This window comes from Mixophyes fleayi, chromosome 7 (assembly GCF_038048845.1).
Source record: "Mixophyes fleayi isolate aMixFle1 chromosome 7, aMixFle1.hap1, whole genome shotgun sequence".
Classification (NCBI taxonomy): domain Eukaryota; kingdom Metazoa; phylum Chordata; class Amphibia; order Anura; family Limnodynastidae; genus Mixophyes; species Mixophyes fleayi.
Window position 1 is genome coordinate 61,308,990 of NC_134408.1, and position 21,791 is coordinate 61,330,780.

The window sequence follows — 21,791 nt, forward strand, 5'->3', positions numbered from 1 at the left end:
CTTAGAGGTTCCCTTGTCATTCATGGTGAATATATACCTATGTATGTACAGGGATGTATCACCAATGCCATCTGAATGACCACTATACAATATATACACCCTCCCTCACAGAGAATATACAAATTATGTGGATAAAAATTGCAGAAATATATTATAATAAATACTCAGTGAGCCACATACATATAAATATATATATCAAAATTGTAAGGCTTAACCTTTACTTAACTTTGTTAATTACCCATCTCTTGTCACAGTGAATATAGAAGTATTTTCCTCACATTGTTTATGAATGAACGTTCAGTTCATTTAAATTTCCTTTTTTGTTTGTGTTTCCCTTAATTAGTAGAGGTAAAATAAATTATTGTTGATGCTCCAGGGAATCTAGTTAACTAATGACTCTCTTATGATGGTGAATTACAAGGTAAGTGCTACACACATGTATTGCTTTCAAAATGTATCCTGTGTGACAATAATGAATTGAGTATGAGCATCACACATTTCTGCAAAAGGAAAATGAATTCAGTCACCAAAAATGCTTGTCTTTACACCACTTTCCATATTTTCCACATTCCCAGTTTATGCATACCTTGCCGTTTAGTCACAGACCATGACCAGAACAAAATTAACTGTATTTGAAAACTGAAAAAAATATAACAATTGTGTCTCCCATGCATTCTCTTTTTAACTTTAACAGCGAAAGGATATATAAAAAGATGCATTAACATATTGAATTATCAATATATAGTTAAATGACAACTACTACATAATCAACTACTAAATAACTAAAAAAATATATATGACAAGACGTGACATCGCATGCAGGATGCTTTTAATAACAGTGGCTGTTAATTATCACTTACAACGGTCACTTCAGGAACTCTCAAAATGATGTTGAAAACTTTAAATGTTTAAAAAGTTTTGCATAAACGTGGTATCATAGCATTCCACTCTTCTACCATCAGTGGACAAGAAAAAATATTGATTGATTGATTAGGAAAAATACATCCACAAAGATGTAGCAAAAAAAGGTCCAAGTTGTATAATGTTAATTGTCCACTTAAAAGCCTAAGTCCTTTAACAACTTACTTTTTTGTTTTCCAAAAATAGGCACAGGTCGATTTTGCAAAGAAAAACCAAAACCATCCTATAAGTAACAATTCGCTCAATATACACAGTGTATATAGAACTTACCTCTTCAGCCATCTTTGGCGGGTTAGCTTTACGGAGTCCTCTACCTGCGACTGGCCTCCGTCATATTACCTGATATCACCAGATTTCAACTGAGTAGCACAAGTTAATTTTTACATTACTCTGTTCAAAGCAGATTATGCCATCAAAGTAACATGGAGGTAAGGGCCAGACATAGACAGAGAGCTCTGCCAAGGCTGCTCTCATGTCATAAAAGCATCAGAGGAAAAAACACCTCGGAGAAATTCAGGCACCAAATATAACTACAATAAAAAAACAACAATATACTGTTAATAAAATAATAATTATGCTGCCTGCTGCTCTCCAAAAGCAAAAATACAAATTTCCCAAGTATGTGGAACCAAAAGAAAAAGTAGAGCGCAGAGCATTAAATATTAAAACTTTTAATACAAACTTTTTACATATACTTAAATGATATAACCAAAATACACACATACAGTGTATGTACTTTTCTGGAAGGCAGTTAATGGGATAGAGGATGTCCAGCGAACACAATTCCAATGAGAAAGTTAAAGCTTCTGGATCCTGTCCCTGGCTGACATAACTACTCATGCGCGTTCCTAAATCCACACATGCACCAATAACTCGGCAGGGGGAGGGATCCCACTCCCCAGTGAATTGTAGTACAACGCGATTAGACTTCACCAACAGATTACAAGCTCAGAAAAGCTAAGTTTTACAGAGTTTGGTAAATTGACTCCAGTTTGCTGTCCCCATAGAAAATTATGGGAATGGCGAAATTCAGCGCTAGTTTGATTAAAGCAAGAGATTTCTGCAATGTCACCTGCTTATATATATCCTGCTTTAGCCTATGGTTAAATAGCCTAGACAGTAATAATTGCATTAATAATGTGGAAACAACTGTTTCCACATGATTTAGGACAAATAAATGTTTGATATATATAGGCCCCTTAAAGTTTACAAAAATATTTTATGCATGAGGTCACCCATGTAAGTGATCATTTACATACATCGTGTCATTAAAAAACAGTTAATCTCTGTACACAGTGTTTGCTACATTTACCTTTACTTTTAATGATAAATGTGAACAAAGACAATTAATTTTGGCCCTTTGGGTAATGCAATTGAAAATGTAATGCTTTGAAGCAGATTAAATATAAACTAAAATAAATACTTGGTGATATGTATATGTGATGAGTTAGCAATTACCTGAACTACTGAGCAAGAGAATGTCTGAGATAATGTTCTGCACATACCTGAGTGGATCCTTTCCGCATCTGGCTTAGTTCATTGATCAGATCGTTCAGTCTTTCTTCACTGCGCCCACATAACACAAGTCGGGCACCAGCTTTATAAAATACTTTTGCGCATTCTGAGTGGAACAGGAGAAAAGTGAAATGTATAACAATTTTATAAATAAAATTAAAGAAATTAAAAATGGAGGGTCAACATTCCTTACTAATAAAAACATATTAGATAGTTACCAAGAACTATGTTGAAATTGACTGAATTCATTTTTAAAGGGCAATTCCCATCGAAAACTATTTTTTTTCCCTTTCCCATAGGCTTTAAAATTTGAAATAGAAATAACTTTGTTGCTATTATAGGAATATCCTTATTGATTTACCCTATTCAGGGCTGGCAGTGATGTGAAGTACCAGGAATGGTGCAGGCCTTCCAGCTCTCCTCTGCATTATGATAGGACTTTTCTGAACACTCATGTTTTAAGGGTGCTGCCTGCCTGTCTCTGTATTATGTGCTATATATCAACATCATCAACATTTATTTATATAGTGACAGCAAATTCCATAGCGCTTTACAATTGGGAACAAACATTAATAAAACAATACTGGGTAATACATAAAGACAGAGAGGTAAGAGAACCCTGCTCGCAAGCTTACAGTCTATGACAGCACATCAAGGTATAGTACAGTGCTGCCACATATAGCACATAACAACAAGGTAGGGACACAGCAAGCCAGCACCTTGAAAAACTAAATGTCTAGATCAGTCACATTGCTGTTAGGCAGAGAAGAGCCAGATGTCCTACTATTTCACATTGTGTCCAGAACTTAATAAGACTGACAGTTAAGCACAAGGGCACAGTGAATTCTGTAATAGCAATGTACTATGAAGACTATGGGGGCAAGAGAAATAGGATTCTGATCAGAGTATCCATTTTTGGATTACTGAAACTACCATCTACCAAATAATACATACGTCACTGACAATGCTTTGATACAAATAAAGACTTTTTAAACCTATATTGCATGGGACAAGACTGTATGTTCTTTTACATATTGCTAAGCAAGAGCTCAAAGAATAAATTAGTTTGTAACGGGTGGTCACACCTTTATTACAGTCCTGCTTAGTATGAGTGCACAACACACCCTGTATTGATTGTTTACCTTTGCCTAGACCAGATGTAGCACCTGTTAGGACCACTACAGCATCCTGAATGTAAGCACTGCTACGTAACTTTTGTAAGACTTTGAACAGGCTGTAGATGCCAACACTGCCAAGGAGGAAAGGAAGGATGACCCATGATGTCAAGTCCATCAGCTTAGTCTTGGAGTAGATGTTCTTCCTGATGAAGAGAAAAACAAAATATAATTTGCTCAAAAGTCTTATGCTTTGTGCAATTGCGATTTGAAGGCAAACTTTTAGAACATCTGACTTTACCGATATGTTCTGTACACAAACAGATCTTACACTGTGTGAACAACCTATGTGTATTCAACTGGGAGTCAATATTCACTATACTATACCGGCGGTTCCCAAACTGTGCGCCGCGGCTCCCAGGGGTGCCGCGGCGCTGTCACTGGGGTGCCGCAGGCCAGACCTAGAAAAAAGAAAGAAAACAGGAACTTACCAATCCGCCGGGCGCCGGGACCCAGCAGCCTCCTCTCTCCCGCAGCTGTCACTGAATATCGACGTCAGTGACAGCTGCGGGAGAGAGGAGGCTGCTGGGTCCCGGCGCCCGGCGGCTTGGTAAGTTCCTGTTTTCTTTCTTCTTTCCATGGCTGGCGCCTGGCGCGGGGAGGAGTTTGAGAGGGATCGTAGCAGAGGAGGGGGACAGAATGATGGCAGAGTAGGGGGACACAATGATGGCAGAGGAGGGGGACAGAATGATGGCAGAGGAGGGGGACAGAATGATGGCAGAGGAGGGGGACAGAATGATGGCAGAGGAGGGGGACAGAATGATAGCAGAGGAGGGGGACAGAATGATGGCAGAGGAGGGGGACAGAATGATGGCAGAGGAGGAGGACAGAGGGCAGAGAAGGGGGACAGAATGATGGCAGAGGAGGGGGACAGAATGATGGCAGAGGAGAAGGACAGAGGGCAGAGGAGAAGGACAGAATGATGGCAGAGGAGGGGGACAGATGGCAGAGGAGGGGGACAGAATGATGGCAGAGGAGGGGGACAGAATGATGGCAGAGGAGGGAGACAGAATGATGGCAGAGGAGGGAGACAGAATGATGGCAGAGGAGGGGGACAGAATGATGGCAGATGAGGGGGACAGATGGTGGCAAAGGAGGGGGACAGAATGATTGCAGAGGAGGAGGACAGAGGGCAGAGAAGGGGGACAGAATGATGGCAGAGGAGGGGGACAGAATGATGGCAGAGGAGAAGGACAGAGGGCAGAGGAGGAGGACAGAATGATGGCAGAGGAGGAGGACAGAATGATGGCAGAGGAGGGGGACAGAATGATGGCAGAGGAGGGGGACAGAATGATGGCAGAGGAGGGGGACAGAATGATGGCAGAGGAGGGGGACAGAATGATGGCAGAGGAGGGGGACAGAGTGATGGCAGAGGAGGGGGACAGAATGATGGCAGAGGAGGGGGACAGAATGATGGCAGAGGAGGGGGACAGAATGATGGCAGAGGAGGGGGACAGAATGATGGCAGAGGAGGGGGACAGAATGATGGCAGAGGAGGGGGACAGAATGATGGCAGAGGAGGGAGACAGAATGATGGCAGAGGAGGGAGACAGAATGATGGCAGAGGAGGGAGACAGAATGATGGCAGAGGAGGGGGACAGAATGATGGCAGAGGAGGGGGACAGATGGTGGCAAAGGAGGGGGACAGAATGATGGCAGAGGAGGGGGACAGAATGATGGCAGAGGAGGGGGACAGATGGATGGCAAAGGAGGGGGACAGAATGGTGGCAGAGGAGGGGGGCAGAATGATGGCAGAGGAGGGGGGCAGAATGATGGAAGAGGAAGGGGACAGAATGATGGCAGAGGAGGGGGACAGAATGATGGCAGAGGAGGGGGACAGAGGGCAGAGGAGGGGGACAGACGACAGAGGAGGGGGACAGACGACAGAGGAGGGGGACAGAGGGCAGAGGAGGGGGACAGCATGAGAGAGGGCAGAGGAGGGGGACAGAATGATGGCAGAGGAGGGGGGCAGAGGAGGGGGACAATGATGGCAGAGGAGGGGGACAGCATGAGAGAGGGCAGAGGAGGGGGACAGAATGATGGCAGAGGAGGGGGACAGCGTGAGAGAGGAGGGGGACAGCGTGAGAGAGGGCAGAGGAGGGGGACAGCATGAGAGACGGCAGAGGAGGGGGACAGCGTGAGAGAGGGCAGAGGGGGCAACGTGAGAGAGGGCAATGTGCCTGGATGCAGAGGGGGCAGTGTGCCTGGATGCAGAGGGGGCAGTGTGCCTGGATGCAGAGGGGGCAGTGTGCCTGGATGCAGAGTGGGCAGAGTATCTGGATGCAGAGGGGCATTTTTGCATACAACTAAATAAGTATTTCTGTCGTGACCTAAATACTTATTACAATTTTTTGACCCAACTACTTCTAAAACAGGACTGCTCAGTAATTATTTTGGAGGGGTGCCTTGAAAAAATTTGGAGACTCTAAGGGTGCCGCGAACTGAAAAAGTTTGGGAACCACTGTACTATACTATACTACACTATAAGGGGTAAGGCATTGGAGCACTAGGGATGTGCTTGTGCAAAATACACAAGTCTGCACAAACCCCAAGTCCTTGTAACACTTCTGTAACGCTGACATTTATCTGTATTCTTCTAAAGTTCAGGTTTCCAGGACAAAATATGCACCTTCAAGAGGGTCTAAATTAAGATCTGTAAGGCAGAATCCAGACATCTCTTGCTAATCCACCTCACGATGTAGCCAAGTGTCCTTACCTACTGCTCTACTACATGATACTACTACATTATGCAGAAGTCTACCCTGTTACAGATCATTCAGTCATTGGTAAGAACACACATTTGCCTTGCAAGTGTTCCATCGCCCTGGTTTCAACTACAGCACATTAACGAATATGATTTTTGTATAGTATATTATATTTTACATGCAACATTAGAAAATAGTATATTGGCTAATACACTGCACTGTAATATGATGTAGTCTCTTTAAATATTAAATACTGTTAGTATTCTACAAAAGCCTGTTAGTGAAACAGTGTTTACTTTACCACTTCTGTCAACTCTTCAACTGGGGAGTCTCACAAGATTCAAATCAAGGAAGCCCTTTCTACTGATTCCTACACACAGACTTCAGATAAGAAAATGACAGCAAGACAGCCAGGAACACAGCATATTTAAGTCAAAAAGATCACAGCAGCAAAGTCCATTAAGAATGATAACGTACGTCAAGTTTATTCCCTTCGCCTGAGTGCTAAACCGCAGACTGTCTACCACTTTCAATGATCTCTAAACAAGGACATAGTAATTTAAAATAGAAAATGGCTGTGTGCCAAAAGGCACAGTCTCCACAAAGGCCTCCAACTACATAGCAGTGATAATCACTGACCTAAAGGATAAAGAACTCAAATAAGAACACATTTCAGACTTCATATTATGAAGTACAGTATAAAAATCTGAATGCTTTTCACATACAAATTTATGTAATTGATTTCATATTATGTATTGTTGCAAAATGAGACATTGTGCATTATATGAATGCATAGAACACTGAGCTCACACCAGAATCTCTCTTCTGAACAGACACCAACAGGTGAACAAACCACAGACTAATTCAAGAACAATATGCAAGGTCTAAAAGGAGGATTTGCTTTTATGTATGAATGCTTAGTAAAACTCCTGCACAGAGTTATATAACTAGGAGCAGCATCCTGAAATGACTTAACATGCTGAAACTCTAACAGAACAGCGCCACATACTGACCAAATTATCATTAGCAATACAATACTTAAATAGTATTACATAATAAACCAAAGTGACATAGACTGGGCCTGATTCATCTTCGGACGCAAGTCAATTTTTGCGACGTATCCTGCGTGAAATAGCTAAACGCATGCATCAGAACAGGACTTGCAACAATAAACGCAACTACATGCAACTCATGTCCGCACGCAAGTGTCATGACTGCCTATGATTTGAAGGGTGGAACAGAGAGGGAAGGGGCAGATGGCTGTAGGCAACGTACAGTAAGGGCATGACAACAAAGATGAGGCCAATTCAAGTTCTGGGATTCCCTTAAGTATGTCTTTTTAGCTGTATCATATGCACCAGCTACAGGGCAGGTGTACGTGCCGACTGATCGTGATGACTATCACAGCATCATCTTTGTATAAAATACTACATGTATGCATGCCACTATAGCACAGAACAGGTGTTTGCAAGTAAGAGAAACTATAAAAATGGATTGTATGTACAGTACGCATTAAGAACATTTTTTTTATTTAAAGTGCATTATATTAGTATAAACAGTCAATATTATGCAAAAGAAAATACTTTCCAATGATTATGTCTATCATTTCTGTCAAGCAATTGGTGCCACCCAAAAATTGTATCAGATACTTCTTATTTTTAGGGATATGCCACATACATGTACCGTTACATATAGTTGTAAAGGATCCTGACCCAAAGTGTACATTGCTCATTTTTGATTTCTTAAGCATACATAATAAAAACATATTGTGATCTCTAAATATCTATATCTGATATATACACACTTACTAGAGCTTAACGAGTTAAAGGAGAATGAGATAGGTCTCAAATATTTTAGATTCTGTGTAAGTTCCTGTACTAGCCCCTTTAAAGATTCAATGGAAATACAAAAAGTAGATAAATTTTGCTTTTGCATACTATTTTATCACAGGTGAGTATTATTTGGTATAGGACATCAGAGGGCAACATATGGTTTTATATTAATATATAGCAGCAAAATGAGTGGTGGGAGAGCAAAGCTATGATTATAACGAAGATAGTCTGTGGGGAAGGATAGGAAGTACTATTTTTTCTCTTATTGTAGGTAACATGGATGTTAATGTCAAGTATCACCAATTCCCAGAGACAGTCCCATTTTCTTAAGAGATTTTTCATCGTTATTTATTTTAATATCCTTCTTCTATATTGACTAACTCCATAGTAAATGCTGATTTGCTCTGTATAAAAGTATTTGTTTTACATATCTGCCAAAGTCACAGTAGCAGTTCTCTAAGCTACGTACTATTTTATTTATTCTATAAACTGGATGATTTTCTCAGGAAGCATTCTTATCATAAAACACATGTATGGAGAACTACACAATAGACCGTACTATAATTAATGCTATTTCAGCAGAACCTTTGTGACATTATTTTGTTGTTAAAATAAAAATAAAAAAAAAACAGTAGAATTTCCAATTTTCCAAGAAGTATGAGTGGTGCCATTTTAAGATCTGGTGCACCGTAATTATGCCCTGGGCCCCGACAGAAACACTTTGGGAAGGTATTCTAGGGGTTGGCTAAAGAGGCCGGTATTTCGAATGTATTATTTTAAAAATGTTATAGAGCACCATTTCACTTAAATGTTCTATAGTGCTCTTGGTGAAGGGTTGTGGTAAATAAACTTAAGCATTCTTTATTCCGAAGTTTGAAATTTTCATGGATTGACACAAATTAACTAGGAAACTTGCCCTAAGGAAATGCTTCAAAAACTTTTAAACAAACAGTATTACATCAGAGAAGCCAAAAATATACTTCAACTTTTAAAAACATTCCTGCCCCTATACAGAGACATGACACAGAAATTTACAGAAACAGCATTACTCAAACAAGGATTTGAGAAAGGAATCCTTTTGAACAAAAGAATAAAAGTTCCTAAATATAACAGACCAGACAAATCCAGTCTTCTACCATTCCAAAAAAAAAATTATATATATATATATATATATATATATATATATATATATATATATATATATATATATATATATATATATATATAAATCCCAAAATTCTTCAGAATTCCCAGGGCAGACTAATCATTTTAGGCATCAATTCACTCACATTCAAACTAACTCAATATATAGATTTGTCTTCTACAGACATACATCAGACAACAAAAATCCCACACACAAGACAAAACCCAAATTTTGCAGATCCCTCAAGATGTAACCTAGACATACAAATTCTGCCTTGGAACACACACACATAAGGTGAAGAGAGCAAATAATATTTGGAACGTGACACAGATTTAGATCAAATACAAACTGACTTCATTTAGAATAGCATTAATTTTATTTTAAAACAACTTCTTTAGGTTCAAGTGCAAATTCTATGTTCAGACCAGAGGCACAGCCATGGGGACCGGGGTTGACTCTGAGTTCCCATGGCTGTGCCTCTGATCTGAAGGTAGAATTGACACCCAAACCAAAATAAATAGTTTTTTTTAAATCTCCAATATGTGGGCTGAACAATCAGACCCTAAAGACCCGAATTTGAGGTAAAAAGCTGTTTGTACTAAGTATGATCAAGGTCCCCAGTACCAACCAGAGATCCATTAGACGTTCCCACTTTTGAACACTAAACACCTAAGACACCTATAGTCATAGCATCCTGAAAATGACCAACATCTGACCTTGGAAGCGATACAGGGTTGGGCTAGGAAAGTACCAGATTTTGTAGAACTCAGGAATACTTGATGCTGTAAGTCTACTGTCACGGAACTGCAGAGATGGCCGCTAACCGGTATTAGCGCAACTGAACAAGGAGGGGCAGAGTCTAACGTACCCCGATATACACCAGGGGCACCCGCAAGGGAATGTGGGCTTAGTTGAAGAGGGTACGCAGGTCGCGGTTCTCCAAGACAGTCGCCGATGTAGCGACAGTAGTAGACAGGCGTAGTCAGACGTTACAGGTCAAAGCCAAACGAGCAGAGCGGCACACAGGGAGGATCAAGAGAGTAGTCAGGTAAAGCCAAATAATCAAACCAGCTGATCAACAAGGTACCAATTCGTAACACAGGAGAGTAGTAGGAGGAGGCAAGCCTAGTCAGAACCGAAGAATACTGGATCAGAAGTTCAGGAGACGCTGGAGGAGGGTGTGAAACAATACTATGGCACCCTAATGGTGTCAGAGGACGTTACATAAAAAGTAAGGTGCACACTGATTGGGTGGAGATTCGGCGGTCAAACATGCTGACCGGCGACAGGTGAGTGGGGATAGCATCCCATTGCCTAGCAACGGCACGCAAATGAACAGAACATGCGCCCGCATGGCGTACAAGGAAACAAGGGAGCGTCCCATTGCTAAGCAACGGGCCGCGGCTGTCGGGAAGGTGCATGAGCCCGTCTCCTGCACCAAGTGTCAGAGCGGAGATGGTGACTAACATCTACTATATGTAATGCATGCCAAGAGTACTCATTTGCCATCAAGTGCTTCATATATTTAGAGAGTACCTGAGCCCCAGACATGCCTCATATTCACTTACACTAAATCTCTGGACCACCACAATTTGGACAAAGCCACTGCACTGACATTACTGCATTTATAGAACATAATCATTGTTTGCTAGTACACAACTGCGGAGAGATGCTTGCCACTATGTGAATGTGCTTATGACACAACACGAGGGATCAAAGGAAAGCAATTAAATTAACATTTACGGAGGGACGCTTGTTACTATGCAACCGTATTGAATTACCCACCCTGGCATCTATTTGTCAGGTGCTGTACCTGCTTACCTTCTCTGCTGCAGGGATGGACCCCTTACATGTTTGGTGCCGGCAGTGCACGTCCATAGCCTAGCAATGGCACACAACTTCCAGGTGCCCCATCGGCTGGTCTGCACACGCGGGTGGGTTGCTAAGGCGATTTTCGGGTTCCCTATTGACAGTCAGCCATCCGGTGACATCACGGATGCTGGAATGCTTATTGGACTGCCTATATAAGGAAGACTCTGGCACCACACCGGTGCCAGAGTATTGGGTCTCACAGCTTCAGACTGGTCCCTGTTCCTGTGTGCTACAGTTCTAGTTCCTTCCTGGCGCCAATCATTCTTAATATTCTGGTTCTGACTTCTGAATATTCCCGACTACTATTCTGCCTCCCGTTTTGGTCAGATCTTCTGGTTCTGACCTCGGCTAGCCTGACTACTCTTCTGTCTCATGCTCTGGTTCTGTTTGGCTCTCCCAGTTCTGACCTCAGCTACCCAGGCTACTCTCTGCTTGTGTTACAGTTGCCTCTCATAGAGGACAGCAACGTGCATGTTTCATGCAGTGAAGACTAAACTCCTTGCAGGGTCCCTGTTGAACACTGGGGCATGTTAGACTCCGCACCTCTTTGCTCAATAGCACCAACTGCTGGCAAGTATATATCCGTTAATTTCCCAGCGAGATTGTGACACTGTTTTGCGTGTGCATTCCAGGTTTGATCGAGTGTGCATACCTTGCTTCTCACGACACAAAAAAATTATAGAAAAGACTTCAAAATCATTGGATATCAAGTTTATTGGAATAACTGTCATTTGCTACAGAAGGAACTGTGTTCTTAAGATCTCCACACTGGAACAGGAGACTTATTCCACAGTGCATAAACTTTAATTTTGGATAAATGTAAGAGATTTATCGTTTTTTGGTTAGAAAATCATCAGCACTGTGAGGGAGAAATGATAACCACTGTGCCATCATGCTGCCCTACATTTAACTTCTAAGACACAAAGTTGTTCTAATAGATTTTTGACCTCAAACACACTTGATTTACTGTTATAATGTAAGATCCAGATATCCCTGTTGATTTTGAACTATAAATGTGTCAGGGCAATAGGGTTTCTGGGATTCGTCTCGGGACCCCTGGGGCTAGCTGTGGCAGGAGTGTAGTGGAGACAGGGAGGTCGGATGAATGCCTTGCCCATAGAGCATGCGCAAACCTGTATACTAGAAGTTAGGAGGAGGAATGCTGGACTGGACTCTGTAGTGAAATAAATGCCTAGAATCTGGAGCCGATGGACTAGAACCTGGAGGAAGGACTGAACCCACAACCAGAAACTCAGTACCTCCAAGAACTCAGAGACTCAGGCAAGTATAGTACCACAACTGGGACTGGAAAAAGACTCAGAACTCAGGCAGAGGATATACAGGGGTGGCAACCTCCTGAACAGACAGCCTGGAACTGGCAGTGGACAACTCAGAACTCATAACCTGGTTTAGGCCTGGAACTTGAAATCGGTACCCCGGGACACAGAAATGGCTCCAGAAGGTGGATGACTCAGAACAACAACCTACTACCCCAGATAGCCAGTAGGAGAGACAGGAATAGATTGATGAGAGGAGGATCCACACAGAAGATAACAGCTGGAATCTGTACACAAGCTGATAGAATGAAGGTGAATCCACACGAGGAATAAATAACCAAAGTATTTATTTCAGGAGGCAGAATGAAGCTGAATTCACACAAAGGGTTAATGGTTTGCAGTTCACATAACAGCATACACGATGAAGCTGAACTCACTCAGAGTTAATGGTAGAATCCAAAGAACAGCAAACAGGGTGAAGCTGAATTCACACGAAGGATGGTGGTTGAGATCTGTATACAGCAGACAGGATTGAAGCAGCAACCAACACCAATGTGGGAGTCTGGAACCACAGGAAGTGTTGCAGTGGCAATTTGCTGAGTGTAGGAAGAGACTCTTATAGTCTGCAGAGGAAGCCAAATGGTGGATAAGATCAGGTGTTCAGACTCAGTAGGATGTAAAGCAAATGTCTCACCCAAAATGGAAGCCTCCAGTACTGCAGACAGAAGTCACACTTGTCCCAGAATAGAATGCTGCTTCGACCAAAAGGGAGATGTATGATGATATGGTACTGCCGAGTGGTGTAAACAGGACGAAGACCCCGATTTGTGACAAAAATGCAGTTATCTAAAGTATCATAAGGCAGAGCATTGATTGGTTAATATCTTGTACCCCATTTTTGGGATCATTGCACTGAACATTTGTACAATCTAGAATACACATCTGTACAAAGGCATCACACTATTCTATTACATAACAAAATAATCTTTAAAAGTACAACAATGCTAACATATAGCTCTGGATCAATCTACTTCTATTTATATTCCAAAGGCTTGGATACCTTTAGTTCTCAGCAGTTGTATACCATATTGAATCTATACTAACATTCTCTAATCCTAGAGAACCTAACCTATGCACTGCATACCACTTATCCTTATTCATATATTTGATTTTGTGTTTTTTTTGTATAATTTCCATGGTACTGGAGGTAGGTGATTATTAGTCTAGCGAGTACTGGCTTGGTAAGAGAGTTGCTGCAAGTTAACTCCGGGTACACTTATCACCAGTCGGTGCGGGCAAATAGCCTGTGGGATTCTCATTTATTGGCATCAAGAAGAAAATCTAGTTTCCCTACTCCTCCCTGCTGAGAGCAGTTGCAATGGAGATGGAAAGTTTCAAGACACATTTTAAATACTTTCAAGAAAACTACTATACTATTTAGTAGATTCCTTATCAATGTGTGCTAGAAACTGTATGAGGGCCAGTTACAATACAGCATATGTAGGCAATATAGTGTTTAACATACAGTGACTCGTGCCAGAGATGGAACTAGCGAGCTGTGGGCTCTGATGCAGGGAAGCGGGGAGGTAGGGACAGAGACCCACAGCTTGTTAGGTCTCCATGCAGCAAGCCCCATAATCTCCATGGGCCCTGGTGCACCACACCTGCTGCACCAATGGTAGTTCCGGCACTGGCTAGGGCCAAAAATTGGTTAGCATACAGGGAGATCCCATATAATGTAAAACATTAACAGTGGGCCACATATACAGTGACTAGGACCTGTCTAACATAGTAAAAGGTTGCAATTGTGCTTACCAGGAAGGGAGAGAGTTTAGTAAAACCTCCACCACTATCACTTCTGGGGCTTGAAGAAAAATGATGGTGAGGAAGTGATCCATGAGAACTTAAAGAGCATGGTGAGGGAGTGGGGTTCGCTACTACAACTGAGGGAATACATCTTTACATAGGGGATTAAAATAAAAATAAAAAAAAACAAAAAAACCTCCACCCTATACTTTCAATAGACCTTCCACTGGACCACGAGAGGACCGTTTCAAGAAAAAAAAACGGAGCGTTAAAAATGGAATTGTATCGCAGGTAAAGTTAACCCACTCGGAAATGAGAAAAAAACAGAGTTAAAATGAATTAACGCGGTGTTAAAAAATATCTTGCAGTCAATTGAATCCCCCCCCAAGATGATGTACATGGAACAAAGAAATTGAAAAACGCTTGAGACAAACAGATGTCTGTCCTGCAAAAACACCATTAATAAGTTAAATTGGTGAATTACATTACTAATTGATCCTTATCAGACATCAACACAATACATTTCTTTGTGAAAAATGTTTTATTTACCACTTCATCTGCCATAAAAAAACAATAATCAAGCCACTTATTTAGCTTTATCAGAGACTTATAGAGGAGAATTCAATTTGGTGCAAAGTGCCGCGATGTGTCTGTTTCTGAGACACATTACGGTACAGGGTTTTTGTTTTTCAAATCTCCACTCATTTTCCTTCGCGTCACCATATTGGCTGGCAATGTGCACAGGCCGACATTACAGTTTTGTAAGGTGGAACATCACCAGCAATTGTATTCCCACCAAATAGTCAGTCATTTCCCAGCCATATTCTGATCGGCACCAATTATTCATCAATTAATTTAAATGTTACTTATACTGTATTAAAAAACAACAAAACATCAATTACAAAGTAAATAATACACAAGAAGCAGAGTTATTCTAAACGTAACTATATTGCAGTGTCCTTAGCAGTCACTGCCGTATAACAAAATGAACTGAGAGCACAATTTTTCTGTGCTTGTAAAAACAGACAACCAACAGGATTGCACAAGCACTAGTAAATGTGGCTCAAACAAATAACCCAAATAAAAAAAAATTTAATTAATTTAAATTAAACAAAACAAACGTATTGCATATTTTATAGAGGCATGGCTTATATTATTTATACCTACATTTTTTTTTTAAAGTAATAATTTGTAAATGTGACATTATTAGGCAAAGTATAGCATTTTATACATGGTAATAACAGGGTTATTTTCTTCCAGAGTGACACAATCTTAGAAAAATAATCAAAAAAAATAATGAAATAACTATTAAAAAATAATAAACAATACATCCTCTATACTGCTGAAGTGGTAATGCAAATAATCTTATCTAATCTACTTATTGTATCAAAACAAATGGTAGAAAACTCTTCTTGGGCTTATGACCTGGTGGGTATATCTAATGTACGTCTTATGTAAATCTCGCGCATAAGCACCTACTGCAGAGATGAATGCATTTTGAGATACCGCCAACTCCGCATATGGGAGTAAATATGCTATTTTTACATGCATTTGTTTTGAGCCTTCTTATTTTAAACGCATATGTCCAACTCAGCATCAGGTCCTAAAGTCATAGCCAAAAGTTTTGAGCATGACCCAAGTATTGGTTTTCAGAAATTTTGCTGATTCAGTGTTTTTTGACCTTTTTGTCAGATGTTGCATAGTGTCAAAGGCTTTTATTCACAATTACATTAAGTTTATGCAAAGAGTCAATATTTTCTGTGTTGACCCTTCCTTTTGAAGACCTCTGAAGTTCGCCCTGGCATGTTGTCAATCAACTTCTGGGCCACATACTGACTGATGGCCACCCATTCTTGCCTAAACAATGCTTGGATTTTGTAACAATTTGGGGATTTTTGTTTTCCCACCCGCCTCTTGAGAATTGACCACATGTTCTCAATGGGATTAAGGTCTGGGGAGTTTCCTGGCCATGGACCCACAATTTTGATGTTTTGATCCCCGAGCAACTTAGTTTTCACTTTTGCCTTATGGCAAGGTCCTGCATCATGCTGGAAAAGGCATTGTTCGTCACTAAACTATTCTTGGATGGTTGGGAGAAGTTGCTCTTGGAGGGTGTTTTGGTACCATTCTTATTCATGGTTGTGTTCTTAGGCAAAATTGTGAGTCCACTCCATTGGCTGAGAAGCAACCCACACATGAATGGTCTTTAGGATGCTTTGCTGTTGGCATGACACAGGACTAATGGTAGCGTTCACCTTTCCTTTTTCGGACAAGCATTTTTCCAGATGCCCCAAACAATCTGAAAGGGGATTCATCAGACAAAATGACTTTAACCCAGTCCTCAGCAGTCCAATTCCTGTATCTTTTGCAGAATATCAGTCTGTCCCTAATGTTTTTCCTGGAGAAGTGGCTTCTTTGCTGGCCTTCTTGACACCAGGCCATCCTCCAAAGCCCTTCGCCTCACTGTGCGTGCAGATGCACTCACACCTGCCTGCTGCCATTCCTGAGCAAGCTCTGCACTGGTGGTGCTCTGATCCCGCAGCTGAATCAACTTTAGGAGACGGTCCTGGTGCTTGCTGGACGTTCTTGAGCGCCATGAAGCTTTATTCACTATTAAAGCCAACTCCTTGAAGTTCTTGATGATCTAATAAATGGTTGATTTAGGTGAAATCTTACTAGCAGCAACAACCTTGCATGTGAAGCCCTTTATGTGCAAAGCAATGATGACTGCATGTGTTTCCTTGCAGATAACCATGGTTAACAGAGGAATAACAATGATTTCAAGCACCACCCTCCTTTTAAAGCTTCCAGTCTGTTATTCTAACTGAATCACCATGACAGAGAGATCTCTAGCCTTGTTCTCGTCAACATTCTCAACTGTGTTAACAAGAGAATCACTGACCTGATGTCAACTTGTCCTTTTGTGGCAGGGCTGTAATGCAGTGGAAATGTTTTTGGGATAAAGTTCATTGTCATGGCAAAGAGGGACTTTGAAATTGATTGCAATATATCTGATCGCTCTTCATGACATTCTGGAGTATATGGAATTTGCCATCATAAAAACTGAGGCAGCAGTCTTTGTGTAAAATAATAGTGTCATTCTCAAAACCTTTGGCCATGACTGTATGTGTCTGTAGCAGTTTCAAGAGGTTAAGCCTGTGTTTCAGGAGTCTAGTGTTTAGAGTCGGAGTTGTGCATCTAATATAGTGGATTCCACTTGCATTCCATAACACCACTCTGTTCCCTTGAATTGAATACTATAAAAAAAAAAAAAAAAAAAATGCTATGGCTCAAATCCCCATCAACAAACACCAGTTACAGGTGAGAAAAATATACACTATCGCATTTTCCATGCTCCTGGACACAAAGTGGATATACAACCTGATCAGAAAAATAATATATTAAAACTATTATATAAAATAGCATTTCAAGTTACTTTTCCTTAGCAACAATAATTATGTAACATAGTTAGTTATCTTTAAATATTGTTAAATTAGTAAAAATCATTTCTCAATAAAGTATAATAAATTACTAAGATTCACAAATACACATTAACAGTCCTTGGCATGTATGTTCCTATCCCACTACCAATGACAAAATGATACACTTGCAACTTGGACGTGGGACTCTAATTTCATTGCCCAACTCCATATATAGAATACTGTGGGTCACAGAATGAAATCTAAGCCAAATCTTCAATATATAGAAATTTTTTTTATGTCTTTTCATCAAAACAATGTTGTACTGTTATGCCTCGTTAGTTTGAGGAGTTAACTCTTTCATTCAACTATGATTCTGAACAACCAAATTTATTACCAAAGGCTATACTGTCTAATTTGTCTGATTCTCCTAAAACAATGTGTTTCATATATATTATGCTAGCGGCTTAAAAGTTGGTGATCCAAACTGAAATAGAGAGCGGATACATTTTAATTTCAGTGGTTCCAATATGAATACAAATAAATGTCTGTATTTGACCTGTAAAATAGATAGTTATAACAATAGCCATTCTGCTACGAGACTTGGTACGGTTAAGGCCCCTAAAGGGCCCATGTAAATTAGGCAAGGGAATTCTGTACTTTTACACTGAATTTACCTGCATATAGCAGGCTAAGTTCCTGACACATAACTACTGCATTGCCTTGTGAACGTTGTCAACAGTCAGTGTTCATGTGTCAGGAACTTAAATCTTACAATGCCTATTTATATTTTTAAATAATTTACATTTTTTTCTAAGCTGTATATTTCTAATGACTGACGTCTGTTTAAACAATGTTATCAATGTGTCAATCAATTATTTGTATAAACTATACACCAAGTAAAATAGCAACTATATGTGTTATACCTTTGAAATATCCACATATCCCATTGCATGTAAAGAAGAGCAATTCCAGGATTTCTTCAGTTATAATACACAGCACCAAGTTTTCCATGTTTTAAACAGCCCATATAATATTTCTTGTCACTTGCATCCAGTGACCAGTCACTTGCCCATGGTCTTTCTACAATAACATAGTTATTACGTTTACTTTCCCATGCAAGGTCGTAATAAAACAGGCTAATAAGACTGAAGATACATTACTAAGCTGACACATTAAATTATCAGATGTGGAAGATAGACATATTGACTCAGTCACTCTGACTTTGCTCTTCTCAGTAGTTTAGCTGTCTACTCTTGTAGCTCCTGTTCTCCTAATGTCATAGACAGAGAAGGTTCATGTGACATTGCAAGAATAGAAGCTTAGAAAGCTAAGTCCTTGAAGCCAATATTCTATGAAGGGTAACCCCAGCTCTTCTGCTTCCTGTGCATATATAGATCAAAACTATGCAAGTCAACGCATCAGTGAAGAGAAGCAACAAACTCAATAGTTTTTATCAATTACTTATCTTGTACATAAGCACCACAAAGTGTATGCAAAACACTACATGTTCACTTGATTTCATAAGGATTACCTATATAGGGATAATGGTTATTCTAAACTCAATCACATAGCTTTTGTTGACCAAGGACTGCACTGATGATTCCATTAACCAGTGGACACTAATGTGCATGAGGAGAACAAAGAAAAGTCATAACAGAAAAGTTGTTGCAAATTTTTAAAATTGTAATATTTAAACAAGTACAGCAGGTAAAAACAATCTGCTGTAACATACATTATTGCTTACCTTTTATTGATACAAATCAGTGATTTGTGATACAAGAAAGACATTTTAGACTTTCACAGAAATATAGCAGTGGCCTATTAGAAACTTCTGAATGATTTTCCAAGTAAAGAGCTTCTCTGACATGTGATATAGTACAGAAAAGTGATAGCATCAGTTGATTCAGCACTACAGTATGTCAAATCATGTTTTCATGATATACTATATCAACGGCTGCACCCCCTAGTGGCAAGTTACTGTTCTAGTAACCAGGGTATTAACACTACATTGCTTCTCTTCTCTCTCAAGACAGTATTAACCATTTCATTCCTATAGAATACATGGACTTAAAAAACATGAACACAAAATAATATATGAACGTTTTACAACAGTTCCAGTCCAATATTAGAAAACAAATACAGTTTGCAAACATGAGATATTCTAGGTTCTTCACTAAGGAGGGATGTCACAAAGAAGTTGCTGAAAATCTCTACTATAAGTATACCAAACATCAAAAATATATTTTCACACCTATATATTATTCTGTTTCACACTAATTCTGGAATTACGTGGGGTAGGTCCTATTAACCGATGCTACAAGTTACCTAACTCAACCCATGTCATTGCAAGTGTAAAAAAAACAGAAGAATAGTACCTCCCTGCGAGAGTCAGATTGGCAAGCATTAGGGCGAATCATAGAATGCTAGGAGCATATATACACATAATGTAAGTATGTATTACGGCCACCGTACACCGGGCACACACTGATCAGAACACAAGCTGTACAGGGCGTACTATGGACTGATCCAACCTTGAATAAAGAGACTTGTATGACATTCTAACACTAGTTATTACAGTGGAATGACTCACTTGTTTACTGTAAGTACCATTCATGCAATTGCTCGGAAGGTGCGGGCAGGCTGTGTGGTGAAGTGGCTGCAGGTTCCTATGTAGATAAGAGGTAAACGCTCCTAGCGAGGACGCGTGATGATATCACGGTCATGTGACCAAGTTTTACGATCAAGTACCATGTGACACGTCATAGTGACAGGCGGGAGAATTGGATACAGAATGGAGATAACTAGTGATGGGAAATCTAGTTAATTTTGGAGATTAGTTAATTCTGATCTAGTTCACACAAAAGGTTAGTTCATTTGGCTCATTTGACTCAGTAGTTCATTTTGCTCATTTAGTTCATTTTGCTCATTTAGTTCATTTGACTCAGTTTATTTGGCTAATTTAGTTCAGTTAGGGGCATATTTAATAAAGCACGATAGTGCTTTTAACGGATAATTAAGGTCCCACAGTGTCCTCCGCAAATTTATTAAGGGTTTTCGCAGCAGATATCATGGATATCTGCTGCTTTGCACTCCTCTTCGTTTTTGGGAGCAGTCACCATTCAACAGAATGGTGACTGCTTCTGGCCACAATCTAACAAGTCCCGAAAAAACATTTTTTTCGGGAACTTGTCATGTTAATGTACGCCAGCTGCAGCTCCGGAGAGCAGAGCTGGACAGCGCATGTGTGGAGGGATCACATGATCCCTCCCTGTCACTCACAGCTCTCTCTCTGCAACTATCGTTGCAGAGACAGAGAGGGGATCTGTGTGCGCATGTCCAGTTCTTGGAACTGGACATGCGCAATTGAAGAGTAAGGAGAAGACCCGAAGACAGCGCTTCCGAAGAGGCAGGTAAGTATGATTTTTTTTTCCACAGAAACAGCAGATTATCGGGACTGCTGTTTCTGTACTCCGGTTTTGATAAATTTGAGAAATGAATCAATACTTATCCGTCCGATAAGGATTGATAACCATTTCTCTATTTCAACGTTAAATGATAAATGTGCCCATTAGATCACTAACTCTGGAACACTGCTGAGAGAAGTGATTGGAGACATAGATCTAGTCTATTACACATACTGTAGGCATATCTACTACTACCTCATTAGATGAGTTATAGTCATGTTAAAATGATGAGATCATTTTAATATGTCAGATAATTTTTAATATTTTAAAAAGGGCAATCACTTATACTAGGGGTTCCCAAACTTTTGCAGTTTGTGGCACCCTTAGAGTCTCCATAATTTTTTCAAGGCACCCCTCCAAAATAATTACTGAGCAGTCCCCTGTTTTAGAAGTAGTTGGGTCAAAAAAAACGTAATAAGTATTTAGGTCAGGACAGAAATACTTATTTAGTTGTATGCAAAAATAATACACATAAATCCAAGGAAAAAATAATATTTTTATATAGTTTTTTCAAATATATTTCTGTCAAAGAATAATAGAGCGCTAACTCACACTTCATCTCCACACACTCTGCCCCCTCTTCAGTCATGCTGCCCCCGCTGAATCCAGTCACGCTGCCTCCTCTCTCACTGCCCTCTCTCACGCTGCCCCCTCTGCC

At 40.2% G+C, this 21,791-nt stretch overlaps 1 protein-coding gene across 3 annotated transcripts in view; it reads right to left on the reverse strand.

Annotated features, from left to right (window-relative positions):
- Positions 1 to 20,384, reverse strand: part of DHRS7B (dehydrogenase/reductase 7B) — a 46,145-nt gene extending 25,761 nt beyond the window's left edge. Inside the window, exons 1-3 of one of the 3 annotated variants that reach the window (XM_075179904.1) lie at positions 20,260 to 20,384; positions 3,579 to 3,757; positions 2,427 to 2,542 (exon numbers count right to left, since the gene is read on the reverse strand). In XM_075179904.1, coding sequence (XP_075036005.1) covers positions 2,427 to 2,542; positions 3,579 to 3,757; positions 20,260 to 20,279 — 315 coding nt within the window. In that variant the 5' untranslated portion in view covers positions 20,280 to 20,384. Of the gene's footprint in view, positions 1 to 2,426; positions 2,543 to 3,578; positions 3,758 to 6,617; positions 6,670 to 6,793; positions 6,851 to 20,259 lie in introns of those variants that run through there. The other 2 variants (XM_075179905.1, XM_075179906.1) reach the window with 2 other exon arrangements.
- Between the last annotated feature and the right edge of the window lie 1,407 nt (positions 20,385 to 21,791).